General features: G+C 32.5%; 1 protein-coding gene across 1 annotated transcript; it reads left to right on the forward strand.

Annotated features, from left to right (window-relative positions):
* The first annotated feature begins 876 nt into the window (after positions 1-876).
* Positions 877-9,483, forward strand: LOC132040060 (uncharacterized). The gene is made up of 5 exons (XM_059430672.1): positions 877-1,447; positions 4,389-4,425; positions 4,544-4,780; positions 4,871-4,918; positions 8,858-9,483. Exons 1-5 carry the CDS (start codon positions 1,143-1,145, stop codon positions 9,122-9,124), a joined length of 894 nt encoding a protein of 297 aa, XP_059286655.1. The 5' UTR covers positions 877-1,142; the 3' UTR covers positions 9,125-9,483.
* Positions 9,484-14,600: the final 5,117 nt, after the last annotated feature.

Consider the following 14,600-nt stretch of genomic DNA (forward strand, 5'->3'; position numbering starts at 1 on the left):
CCATTTACAGATCATCTAAGAAGCCAAATGTGTAATATGATATTCCTTCATTTCAATTTATATTGTGGTATTTAATTGGACACCAATTTTAATAATTTTTTTTTTTGAAAGTTATGGTCTAAAATAAATCATGATCATTTGTATAATTATAAATCATCTTATTAAGAGTAACAGACTAAAGTGAAAATTGTTTAAGTAATATACACCGCCATTATAAATAATTTTTACAACATCAAGTCATCTGCTCCTATACTTGTAGCAAGTAACATATCTTATTTTCAAGATTTTAAATACCACATTTTAATAAGGCTTATCTATACATACCTTTAAATGACCTGATGATTTAAAAAACTATTTACAAAAATATATAAAACTTAAACTCAAAAAACATGACACATAAATTGAGACGAAAAAACGCTCACTTCATATCATGTGACACAGTTCAATTTCGAGAGTCAAACTTTTTTATTTTGACCGTGAATTCAGACATACAATCTTTAAGTTTTTTTTTTTGAATAAATAATTTACACATTTAAAAATTACATAAAAAGTACTATAAATCATAATAATTAACAATTTTTTTAAAATTTTTGAAGGGCATATGAATAAATCGCGTCAAAAAATGTTCATGTTTGACGGTTAAAATCCAAACTATATCATATAAATTAGACAGAGGGTGAGTGTAATAAATAAAAATTGTACAACCAACAAAAAAGAAAAAAATTATTAATAATTAAAAAATAAATAATGGGTATTTACAGTTCATCTAAAGAACCAACATGCACCAATTCTTTTGCTTCTTTTAATTCTTCTTTTCTGGAAGCTGCTTTGTTTCCCGCTTACATCGGATCTTTCTCTCTCCCATCATCAACAAACCACTCAATATATATATATATTAGATATATAAAAAAATAAAAAAAAAAAAAAAAAAACCCAAAACAGAAAACAATAATTATATATAAACCAAAAAACAAAAATAAACCAGTAAACAAGAACTTTCTCCCCCATATTTTCATCAACAATCAAGAAAGCAACAAAACAAGAAAATAAAAACCATAGTACAATTTTTTCTTTTATAAAATCTTGATGCTTTCCTTATATATTTTGTTGATAGATAAATTTTGTTTATTGGTTTTGTTATAATGGGAAATGTAACAGCAGGTGTAGCTGCAAAATTTGCATTTTTTCCACCAGAACCAGCAACATATGAAGTATTTAAAGATGAAGAAGAAAATGGAAGAGTTTGTTTTAGTGGAATAACAGCTGATAAAAATGTGAATGTTCATTTATTAGATACAAAAGGTGGTAATAAAATTGTTGCAACATTTTGGAAACATCCAAATGGAAGATTTACACTTCTTTATTCTCATGGAAATGCTGCTGATTTGGGACAAATGATTGATCTTTTTGTTGAACTTAGAGCTCATCTTCGTGTTAATATTATGTGGTATGTTTTTTTTTTTCCTTTTTATTGATAATAATATGATAATTTTTCTTTTTTGTTTTAAGGTGTGGGGTGTTTTGAATAATTGAATTCATAAGTTTTGCTTGTTTTGTTGTATATTGTCTGTGCCTAATATTATGTGGTATGTTCCTTTTTATTGATAATATTCTTCTTTCTCTTTTTTTTTTCTTTCCTTTTTTGTTTTGGGGTGTGGGGTGTTTTTCTTTTCTGGTTAATTTTGAGGTTGTTTTTAGAATAATTGATATCATGGGTTTTGCTTGTTTTTGATAGTATTGTAATATTGTTGATGGTTGTTTCAAAGTTTTGATCTTTATTTTGCTTTTTTTATATATTGATTTGGCCTAATATGTTCTTGTTGACCTGTTTGTTGAGCTTAGAGCTCAACTCTGTGTTAATATTATGTGGTATGTTTTGTTCCTTCTTATTGATAATATGATAATTCTTCTTGTTTTCTTTCTTGTTTTGGGGTTGTGGGGTGTTTTTAGGATAATTGAATTCATAAGTTTTGCTTGTTTTTGATAGTATTGTTAAGCATTGTTCCAAAGTTTTGATCTTTTTCCTTTGTTTTTTTGCATATATGTTGTTGACCTGATAGTGTTGATAAGGGGGCTGTTTAGAATAATTGAATTCACAAGTTTTGCTTGGTTTTGATGGTATTGTTAATGGTTGTTCTAAAGTTTTGATCTTTGTTTTGTTTTGGTGTGTGGGGTGTTTTTTTTTTTTTTTTTTTTTTCCTGGTTTGAGGGTGTTTTTAGAATAATTGATTTAACGGGGTTTGCTTGTTTTTGATAGTATTGTTAATGGTTGTTCTAAAGTTTTGATCTTTATTTTGCATTTTTTGTATATTGATTTTGCCTAATATGTTCTTGTTGACCTGTTTGTTGAGCTTAGTACTCAACTCTGTGTTAATATTATGTGGTATGTTTTGTTCCTTTTTTATTGATAATATGATAGTTCTTTTTTTTTTTTCCTCCCTTCTTGTTTTGGGGTTGTGGGGCTTTTTTTTCTGGTTTGGAGAGTGTTTTGAATAATTGATTTCATGGTTTTTGCTTGTTTTTGATAGTATTGTTAATTGTTATTTCAAAGTTTTGATCTTTAATTTGTTTTCTTGTATATTGCTTCTGCCTAATATGTTAGACCTCACCTCTGTGTTAATATTATATGGTATGTTCAATATTCTTTCCCTTTTTGTTTTGAGGTTGTGGGGTTTTTTTTTTTAATCCCTCCTTCTGGTTTGAGGGTGTTTTTAGGATAGTTGATTTCATGGTTTTTCTTGTTTTTGATAGTATTGTTAAGGGCTGTTCCAAAGTTTTCTTTACTTTGTTTTTGTTGTATATTGGTTCTGCCTAATATATTCCTTTTTGTTGATAATATGATAGTCTTTCTCTTTTTTGTTTTGGGGTGTGGGTTGTGTTTTTTCTTTTCTTTTCTGGTTTGAGAGTGTTTTTAGGATAATTGATTTCATGGGGTTTGCTTGTTTTGGTAATTTTGTTAATGGTTGTTCCAAAGTTTTGATCTTTACTTTGTTTTCGTATGTGGGGTGTTTTTTTTTTTTTTCTTTCTTCTGGTTTTAGGGTGTTTTTAGAATAATTGATTTAATGGGGTTTGCTTGTTTTGGTATTTTTGTTAATGGTTGTTTCAAAGTTTTGATCTTTACTTTGTTTTGGGGTGTGGGGTGTTTTTTTAAATTTCTGGTTTGAGGGTGTTTTTAGGATAATTGATTTCAAGGGGTTTGGTTGTTTTGGTATTTTTGTTAATGGTTGTTCCAAAGTTTTGATCTTTACTTTGTTTTAGGGTGTGGGGTGTTTTTAGAATAATTGATTTCATGGTTTTGCTTGTTTTTGATAATATTGTTAATTGTTGTTTCAAAGTCAGGGTAAGATTGCGTACAATAGGCCTTGTGGTCCAGCCCTTCTCCGGACGCCGTGCATAGTGGGAGCTTAGTGCACTGGGCTACCTTTTTTTGTTGTTTCAAAGTTTTCATCTTTACTTTGTTGTTGTTGTATATTGCTTCTGCCTAATATTATGTGGTATGTTCCCTTTTGGGTGTGTGTTGTGTTTGCTTCTTGTTTTATTTTTTTTCCTGGTTTGGGGAGTGTTTTTAGAATAATTATCTCATGGGTTTTGCTTGTTTTTAATAGCATAGTTAATGGTTGTTCCAAAGTTTTAATCTTTACTTTGTTTTGTTGCATATTGCTTCTGCCTAATGTGTTCTTGTTGACCGTTGCATATTGCTTCTGCCTAATGTGTTCTTGTTGAGCTTAGAGCTCACCTCTGTGTTAATATTATCTGGTATGTTCCTATTATTGATAAAATGATCGTTCTTCTCCTTTTTTCTTTGACTTTCTTTTCGGGTGTGGGGTGTTCTCTTTCTTTCTTCTTTTTTTTTTTTCTGGTTAATTTGATGATGTTTTTAGAATAATTGATTTCTTGGGTTTTGCTTGTTTCTGATAGTAATGTTAATGGTTGTTTCAAAGTTTTGATCTTTACTTTGTTTTTGTTGTATATTGCTTCTGCCTAATATGTTCTTGTTCTAATTCTGTGTATGATTGGTATTCTGTGATTAAGGGTATTCTGTGATTAAGATTTTAAATTAAATCAAGATGGGAAAGGGGTGAAAGGTGGATTTGGTTTTGTTTTCAATTGGTCTGTTGGTCTAAATTCATCTTTTCGAGCAAAAACTCATATCTGATTTTGATGCGATTTTTTTTCCTTTTTATTTCTCCATGATTTTGGTGGTTTAATTGCATGTGTGGGCAGAGTCCTACTTCCAACTTGTTAATCTGTCTTTCCTATACTTGCATGGATTTTGTAGTCGCGTTAGCTGTATCATCGTGCAATTGAATTCTTGAAAGTTCTGTTGTTTTGTTATAATCTCCTTTTCCTTTGGCACTGATGGCATGTTTGCAATACTGAATTGCAGCTACGACTACTCGGGATATGGTGGATCATCGGGTAAGGTAAGGAAATTAAATGCTAATTTCCATTTCTAACTTCTGTTTCTGACAAATATTGCCTTCTGAGTTTTGGTCTACTTCTTCCAATCTTCAAATATTGATGTGTGTTTACTTCTATCAGCCATCTGAGTTAAACACGTACTACGACATAGAAGCTGTCTACAATTGTTTGAAGAGCGAATACAGCATTAAGCAAGAGGATATCATTCTGTATGGACAATCTGTTGGCAGTGGGCCGACACTACACTTGGCATCTCGCTTACAGAGGTTAAGAGCCATTGTTCTTCATAGTGCTATACTTTCAGGAATACGAGTTCTATATCCTGTCAAGATGACATTCTGGTTTGACATTTTCAAAGTCAGTATTTTGCTTCTTTTTTTTGTCTATTTCTTCTTCTTGATTTATCGTGACAAAGCTTCATGCTGATAAATCTCTTTCAATTTGCAGAATATAGACAAAATACAAAAAGTCAGCTGCCCGGTTTTAGTGATCCATGTAAGAAACATCTATTTTGTTAGTTCGTATTTTACATACAATATTTTCTGTTGATCTATTATTCACATGAAAGTATGCTTCTGTATGTTCTTCCTTCAAATTTTCTTCATTAGATGCTAAACACATTCCAAGAGAATGGTATGATAGAGGATTATCCTAATGTAACGCATAAAACCATGATAAGTTGATGAAATGGAGGAGTGCTAGATGATTGTCATGTGATAGGAGGATACATAACAAAATAAAAGGCAAGTTCTGTAAAACAATATAACGAACTTTCTTATATTAGAGTAAATGTTGAGCCTCTAAGATCCACAAGATAAGTGTTGCTGAAATCTGGATATCAAGATGGATGTATGATCATACAAGATTAGAGTAGATTAGAAATAATCACATCCAACAGAAGGTGCAAGTAGCATGGATAGAGGATAAAATGAGATAAAGTTATTTGATATGGTTTGGTCATGTCTTACATAGACATCCCAATGCACCCTCCGATAGATGTAAAAACATGATGATTTATGGTATTCAAATAGGGCGAGATATGGCTAAAATTGCATGGAAGGAAATGGTATCAAAGGACCTACAATCTTTCGAAATACGCACAAATCTGGCAAAAAAAGACAAAATGGAAGCAAAAGATCCATATAGGCAACATTGACTAGTTGGCGTTAAGCCTAAGTCAAGATACTTTGCTTTCATTAGGCTCAACATTGTAGGAGTCATTTTAGTCTAGAGATTTGTGTGTCAGTAGAAAATGTAAAGGAAAATCTATTGCTAGTGAACTCCACATTATTGAATATTGGAATAAACGGGGCCAGATACAGTGAAATGGATAATGAGAATCCATTGCCGACTCCAACTAACTTGGGATTGAGAAGTAGTCGTAGTAAACATAGCACGTCTAGTTTTCCAAAGTGATGTCAAAATCTTGTACAAAAACCTGTTGCACCACCTCAGAGGCAGATCTAGCATGTAACATATAGGTTCACGTGAACCCAATAGCTTTTATCCGAACCATGTATCCGTATTAAGAAATCCACTAAATATTCATAAATATTGATTGTGAACCAATACTTGCGTTGTTGCTTTCTCTTTTGGTTACATCCTAGTAAACTTTTCAAGATAAATCTCTTAAAGAAATGATTTTGGTCCTTACAATTGAAGAGTTCTACTGGGCTCATATTACTAATCAAAATAAAGTTGGTAAAAAGAAAAGAAAAATGATTTTCTGGTGACCCAGTACTTTTCCTTGGTTGAGCTTATTCATTATTGTATTGATCTTTAGAATCAAGTTCTTGTGAAATAGTAGACATGGGTGAAACCAAGATACTAGCACTTTCGACCAAACCTCAAGGTGCATCCAAGTACTCGTGTAGAATTTATGTCACTCAACAACTGAAGTAGATAGGAGATTTATGTGCTGAACATGTCAAAGATGCTTTTAATAACCCCTTCTGTCAACATCCAATGGTGGACCATTTCAAACTTACCTTCCCTCTATGATTAGCGAGCTCGCTATCGACAAGAATGATTAGTCTCCTTGAAAGATCAAACTTGTTCTTGTAGACTATGAGTATTGCATCTAATTCACTTCAAAACCAACTTCTTTTATTCATTACTGGTCCTTTCTTTCAAGCAACCCTATTTAAGGTAAGGATTGCATACTCGGATAATTATTTGGAATGAAGTATGTCGTCTTCAATATCTCTCAACTTAAAATGAAATACGTGCTTTTCATTATACACCATATATCACATGTTCAATTCAATGACAGAACATTCCTCGAAAAAGTATATCATTTAATGATTAGGAATAAGTGATCCCTGTATTACAATCCTCTGCATTATAATCCAGGCATTAACGTTGTCTATGAACCACACGAATTTTGTAGTCCTTATTGAGCATCCAAAACCTTGCTTAGCCATTATTAATTTTCATCTAATGTTTTTCATGCTGTATATTTTGTACTATGTATTCTGTGCCTCACCACATCTCCTCATAGTTTGTGGAATCACTTTTAGTTAAAATCCATAACACACTTGCAGAGTGGGTTGTAGATGGTGGTGTCTGCTAGCCGCTAGGTACCTATTTAGTCCAGTCATCCACTCTCTATAGACCTCCTTTCTGAGAAGAAGTTCTGGAACTTTTTTATTTTTATTCTTAATAACCGTGGTGTCCGGCCAGTTTGCGCGCACCTCGACTAATATGGATTACCTGTAACGTCCCATCAACACAGGTACTAGGTAACTCTGTGCACCAAGGCTTGGATAGATCGGAAGAAATCACCTAGTGTTTTTGCCTTGTTTGAACCTAAGATCTCATGGTTCTTACCCCTCTTCATTGGTCACTAGGCCACACCATTGGGTGCAGAAGGTCTTGAAGTTCGTTCATTTCCAAAGAGTGACTTCTAAATAAGTTACTTCGACATGATTACCTTAAAACTTAATTCACTACTGGTAACTGCTCACATATATAGGAGTGGACTATCAAGGGATATTTTGACTTTGGTTAAAGCTTTTGGAGGCTCCAACTTGTAGCAAGGACTTGTTACTGAGGCCAGCCATGTAGAACAAACAGTGACGATCTTTCTTAGTTCAACTTGAGCATGTTGATAGGCCTTTAGGAAGAAACAGGAGGCCTAAGGAGAATTTGGAGATGCAAATTTTCCAAAATTGTACTCTCCTATACGAGTTAACTTTCTCTTTCTTTCTGCCGCTAATGCAATAACTAAAATATATCACTTTGACACAAGGAATCACGTTTTGATATTGATTAGCTGAGATTCAACCACCTGCAGTTTTGCTGGTTCTTCTATTATTTTTCCCTTCTAGCCCTTAAAATGGTGCCTGTGTACCTGATTATCCTGGTAACCTTTTTGAAAGGGTTACGGAAAAGGTTCACCTCTACAAGTGAAATCAGAATTTCTTGTTTAATACACACTGATACGTCTTACAGATCAATAGATCCTTATCTACTATCACGACTTATTGTGCAATACCACTAGGCATTGCTGTGTAGTGAAGTTGGTTATGATGCTTATATGCTCAAAAGGTCATTAATATCACGCTCTGGAGTGTCATTATATTTCTTAATTTACGTGGCGAATAGAACCTTTTTGGTCCTTCTAGAATGTGAAATTCTAAACTTCTATGTGGTAGTCAGTACTCTAAATGAATTCTTTAGTACTAGTTACTATAATTCGCTCAATTGAAATGATATTTGTGAAATGAACTTGGTCGCTAGAACAGTAGAACTTATGACATTCTTCAATTTTCAACTTCTCATATTATTAATCCTAGAGTATCAGTTATAAATTTAATTACTCTGGATCCTTGATGATGAAAACACGTATAACTGTAGGAGTTTCCATGGGACAATGGCGTGTTCACATGTTTATTCTGGACTTTTTTTGTTATCTTGATGAAGAGCAGAAAGTGAGAAGTTCATTGTATAATTAGTACAGTGCTACGCCCTGGGGCTTTGGGTCTAGTGGTAAAGCGTAACAAGTGAATGTGTGGGTTAGGCGCACCTCACGAGTTTCAACTCTACCATAGACGAAAGCCTAGTGTGTAAGTGGAGAAGGTAGAGGGGAGGGCCCATTGTTTCAAACCATGCACCACTTGCTCTCTAGAATTTCTTAGTTGTCCGAAAAAAAGTAAAAAGCATTAGTGCACTGCTTGAGGATGGCTTTCTTTCTTTATTTTTACCGTCTCCCTCTTGCAATGATAAACTTCTATCCTTAGATGCTGAAGTTTTTCTATATATCATGTCGTATATATTGTTATGATACATGATTAACTCATTTCCTGCATTAAAGCTCCTATTCATTTGCAATATGATTGTACATCGCCTTACTTTTTTCCGCTTAACCTAGCTGTAGAAGTTCCACTAATGGATTAACTCGTTTCCTGCACTAAAGTTCCTATTCATTTGCAGGGTACATCAGATGAAGTTGTTGATTTTTCACATGGCAAGCGTTTATGGGAACTTGCCAAAGAGAAATATGATCCGTTATGGGTCGAAGGTGGAGGACATTGTAATATAGAGACATTTCCTGAGTACATTAAGCACATGCGCAAATTTGTTAATGCAATGGAGAAACACTCGTTTTCTAAACGAAACAAGGGACGGCTTTCTCAAGCCCCGAGTATAGCTGAATCCAAACACAACAGATGCTTAAGATTTGGAAAGAGACAAAAATGATTTGCTCTAGTTTTTGCTAAGAAATGGAACCAGAAAAAAGGTTCGCGTTTGTTGCAGCAACATTACTGATTCAAGAACTGGCAGTTCTAACACCGATGTCACCAACTCAAGATTGATATGCTGAGCTCGTTTTCCCATGTGCTAAATATCGAGGTGACACGGGTAAGATTTATACCAGTTCATTACAGATCGCTGCTCCCACGTGATTAGTTTATGTTGTCTGTTAATGTAACAGTGTGTATTATCCCGGAAAAGATTATGGTTAGAACTTTGATTCAACTCTGTGTACACTAGGATTCTCAGTGTTTTATGTAGATATCACCTTTCTTGGCAATAGAGGTGCAAATTTATTTGCTGTATCATCTACTTACTATTTTATTGCCTGAATCCTTTCTCTCATACGTTGCATGGTGTCTTTTTTTTTTTTTTTTTTTTTTTAAATTAACCTAAATAGCAGTCCACCCAACCTTTAAGCTAAAAATAGCCCGCGGATGTGCAGTGTATGTATAATCCATGTATAATATGTGTATAACCAGTGTATAATCTTTGTATATTGATTAGGAAAAGTTAACAGTGAATACGACTATTTATGTAAAGATCCTTCTTATTTTTAGTACAGGCTGCAGATTCATTGTACATATGAATATTCTCCTTGAAATTACACCACCTAAAACTATTTTTTTAATGCCATCTTTGAAATTCAGTGTTAGTACATGCATCTATCTGTCTGAAACTGAAACATTAGTTTATGTATATGATAAAATACAGTTAACTTTACCATTAGCAGCCAAGATTACAAGCAACTGCTCCATGTGAATTACTTTAATGCTTCCATAAAAAAATCCAGAAGTTCCAAATACTTCAGGATTTAAGTTATATACACTAATACTGTAATAATTTTTTACACTATCCGTGTAGTTTAACTTGTTATAATCTGTTATAACAGGCATAATTGCTATAAAAAGTTACATGCTGTAAGTTAAGTTAACCTCATGGTGAAAAGGAAAAAAATTATATATACTTTAATGATTATTGCACAAAACTGTGACCCTCGTGGAGGGCATGTCGACGAGGGTGAGTCATACAGAAGGATTGACAGTTTGGGAAAAAAAAAAAAAAAGGGTGGGGGATGTATTGTAGGCGGATCCCCCATTGGAATGGGAGATAAAAGTGAAGAGTTTTATAAGGCATATCAAGAGTTTTTGGGTTCAATGATAGCATAGCGCAAGTTACAAATTTGCAAGACTTGTTTGACCAAAGTGGATAATAGATGCCATGGGCTCAAGTTATGATAAAAACTATAGAAAGTTTAATGGGAGAGCTTAAATGAACAAATCTAAGTACTTGTATAAAGAAATTGTATGCTGGGATTTGTTTGCTTCCCTCTTGCGCATGGTAGGTTATTTTATTTAAGTGCCATTGGCCATAGCTAAAAATAACCAAATAATAACACTAATCACCGAATCATTGGCTGAACCATTGGCTATGATACCACTTGTTATGGAAGAAATAATTCAAGAATCAATACAAAGGGTTTTAGTTTATTCTCTCTTCAATTTTCTCTCTAGTTTTTATTTATTCCATAACAATGACATTTGTAATACTCTTTTTAATTCTATTTTTTTTTTTTTGCTTTTTAATTTTACTTTTTTTCTTTAATTGTTATGAATATTTCGTGTATGACATCTGTTTGATTTTTCATGCCCCTTTTTATTTAGTAGGCATTTGGCCATGGAAACCAAATATTTTTCACTTTATTTGGTATTTTGGAATTGGAGTTGAAGTTGGAGCTGAAGATGGAGTTGTGTTTGGTTATAGTTTTTGCAAAGAATATTTGGTTGTTTGAATGTATTGAAAATGAAAAAAGTGAAAACAAGTTTTTTGGTGTTTTTCAAATTTCAAATACAACTTCAAGTTGTATTTGAAATTTCCATGGCCAACGTTGATTTTCAAATAAATGAAAGCGTTTTTCGGAAAAAAGTGAAAAATTTTCATGGGCAGACGGGCCATTACTTTCTTGGTTCTTATACTGAAAGAATATATTATGCCCAGAATACATTCTTTTGTTGTCTGCAGATCTTATAACATATCAATATTGTCTTCTAGTGGTATGTAAGGTTGTGATTTTTTTTTTTTTTTTTTTTTTTTTAAGTGGTATATTAAAGGACACATTAACTTTGTTTAAATGACTGATGATAATATTTCTGTGAATTTTTTTACCATTTAATTCTAGAGGTATAATTCTTTTGTAATATTGGAATCTCACCAAAGTCACATATAGGTTTGTCGTTTAACGTTGCAATTGTATAATTTTCTTCGCTTTGTTTATTCTATGACTTTATGTGTTATTCACTGCCTGATTTTACACAAGCAGATCGTTCATAAAATAAAGAGGCAATTTATATGATAAACATTAATTAGTCACTCTAACAATAAAAAAGAAAACTCACATGCTATCACAAGTTAAATTATATATGATCATCACATAACGATTTTTTACATTATTTGTATGTATAATTTAAATTCTTATTTTATTGTAGGAGTTCTCTGTACAAATCATTTTTATCAGTTGACGCTTTTGTGTTTTACATGATTAACGTATACTCTGGACGACAATTTTTAATTAGAAAGATATCTTTGGAGGATCAAGATGAATATAATATGATAAAAATGATATCAATGTCATGTAGTTGATACTTAGAAGCATACAGATATTATCTATAATTAATTAACAGCTAATGTCAAAGCGAAGAAAGACAACTTCCATCGAAGAATATCACATGGACAGCCATTCAAATTGTTGCGTTTAATTCACTAAACTATTTTTAATACCAAGTTCAAGAAAAGATAAAATACTACTAACAATTTTCTTTCGAAATATATTGGCAATATTTTTATAAGACTCCTGACATTTTTTACAATAAAAATGTAAACTTATGCAAGCTATCTTGCATGGAATATTCTAAGGAATATGATTTATTGACACTTATGCAAATCTCTCCACAACTTTGGTGAGTTCATTCATTTCATCCCTTATAAGACACTTCCATTTGCACCATATTCTTTTTTTCTTTTTGCAATTTGATCCCCATATTATTTATTTCTTTGCAAAACTACAAAAGAATTTACTTTATGACATAAAAATATGTTCTTTAAGAAAAGAAATATTAGGGTTATAGCATCATATGGTCTGGTCTAACAGTCAATGAAGCTAGAACGGATCGAGGGGAGATTAGGATTCAAACCCTAGTAGAGGTGAAAAAACTAGCTAATTTATTGTCATTTGACTAAGCTTTAATAGATAAAGGTAACTGGTACTTGTGTTGATTTGAAGTAGCAGATACCCGATAAATTAGTCAAGGTGCATCCGATTTGTCTCCTATTTTCTATTTTATGTAGCAATGTTTCACTCTACATAAAAAATATAAGATGTTTATTTGACTTTTCTTATTATATAATGATAGTATAAAAATTGTTAAAGAAATGATTAATTCAATAGAGAAAACAACATATCTAGGTTTAAAGTATAATGATTAAATGAATTTGAATTCTTTAGTGTGAAAATTGTACACAATAATGTTATTGATGGGACAATGTCTCTAACATTTTGAAATGTCTCAAAATGGAGAAGAATTTCAATTGTTGGACTCATTGTGCGCACAAAACGAAAGTGTTGAGAGGAAATTTGGAAATCAAATTACTACTACCTCTGTCCCAATTTATGTGATACACTTTCTTTTTTAGTCCGTCCTAAAAAAAATGATATATTTCCTTATTTGACAACAATTTAACTTTAAACTTTACTCCTTCCGTTCCATAATAAGTAGTGTTTTTAGCTTATGCACACTGCTTAAGAAATTGCTCACTCCTAGAAAATTATGAGTGCTTTTACCAACATACCTCAAATTAATGCCTAGAAAAAGAAAATCTACTTAATGATTCTTGATTATAAATAAGGGTAAGTATGGAAGAACAAGCTCAATTTTTTCAGTATGGAAGAACAAGCTCAATTTTTTCTTGAAATCCTAAAACACCACTTATTTTGAAACAAAATGAAAAGCCTAAAACACTACTTATTATGGAACGGAGAGAGTACCTTTTACGCTTAACGAGATGATTTATAATCACACAAATATCTTTGGCTTATTTTAGTCCACAAGATTCAAAAGTCTTCCTTTATTTCTTAAACCCAGTGCCTAGTCAAATTATATTACATAAATTGGAACGGAGTGAGTATTAGGGTAAAAATGTGTAACCTTCTCTTATAATGGATATATGGTATATTTTATCTCTTTAGCACATGTATGCGGATTGATAGTTTAATGTTCAATGCTAAATTGAGAATAATTATAGTGATTGCTTTAAACCTGTCATCCACCTAGACCAAATTATGTCACTATACGACTTTAGCCAACTACTAAGTGGATATGAATCTTTTCTTTTTATGACATTTCGCGTATTGATTAAGTTCATGATGATGTAGGTATCCCTCAAATATAATAACACAAATTCTTATTATTAAATTGTCTTAATAAGTGCTATAAGGTTGACCTAATCAGACTAAACTTTGTGGTATCATAGGTTAAAACCTCCTTGACAACTAGAGTTTAATTTTTTTTTTTTTTCATTTTGTACTTTGAATGAAACTTAGTACATCATATAAAAGCGTTTGGGAATGTTGATATGACCCTACTAGGCACACCTCGCTCAAGGTTCACATTGCCTTCGGTGCGCGACTTAATCCATTCAAGCTGTGAGGATGACCAAAGGGAGCACGGAGACCCATGGAGAGGCACAAAAGCCCCTATAAGAAGGCCCATGTAATATGGAAAGTAGCTTGGAGTGAATGGAAAGAAGGTTACAAGAAAGAAGGCCAACACCAAAAGGGCTGTGAGTCGCAGCGGACATAAATGCAAATGTGGCTAGACGAGCAAAGAAGGGCCATAGATGCAAAGGGGGTCACAATTGCAAGTTTCGAGGATCGGGATGATGGCTATATGTGCAAGATGAGTTCTTTTCCATTAAGTCAACATCCAAACTACCAAAATGTGTCCTTGCCTCATTAATGGTATTCTTGTAATAACTAGCCTAGCTCTAAGTCTCTTGAAGATAAATACTAGACTTAGGTTATTTTCATATTTAGATTATGTTGAATGAAGAAACTCTTGGCGAGAGATTGTAGTTGATAACTTTAGATTACTAAAGATTGTTTGTCAAGTTAACCAAACGTTGCTTCCTACTGTAAAAGGAATTCGTTTAATTCCATCGAATTCAATGTCGTCATTTGTGGATTCATTTCGAGTCGTTTTGTTGATTCGAATTGCTTAGGTTCTAGGATTTGTAAATCCAATTGAAGCGGTTAGTGGTTTAATATACCCTTTCGTCCATAGATTTCTGCTTCTCGGGTCAAGTATCTATCCTCTATTCTTATTAATCCCCAATTCTTCATCTATCTTTGTTTTCCTTTTTTTATTTT

This window comes from Lycium ferocissimum, chromosome 12, assembly GCF_029784015.1.
Source record: "Lycium ferocissimum isolate CSIRO_LF1 chromosome 12, AGI_CSIRO_Lferr_CH_V1, whole genome shotgun sequence".
Classification (NCBI taxonomy): Eukaryota; Viridiplantae; Streptophyta; class Magnoliopsida; order Solanales; family Solanaceae; genus Lycium; species Lycium ferocissimum.

Coding starts and splice junctions, on each gene's coding strand:
- LOC132040060 (XM_059430672.1), top strand. CDS start 1,143: ATGGGAAATGTAACAGCAGGTGTAGCTGCAAAATTTGCATTTTTTCCA. Junction 4,426..4,543: donor ATGGTGGATCATCGGGTAAG/GTAAGGAAATTA, acceptor TACTTCTATCAG/CCATCTGAGTTAAACACGTA. Junction 4,781..4,870: donor TCTGGTTTGACATTTTCAAA/GTCAGTATTTTG, acceptor TTCAATTTGCAG/AATATAGACAAAATACAAAA.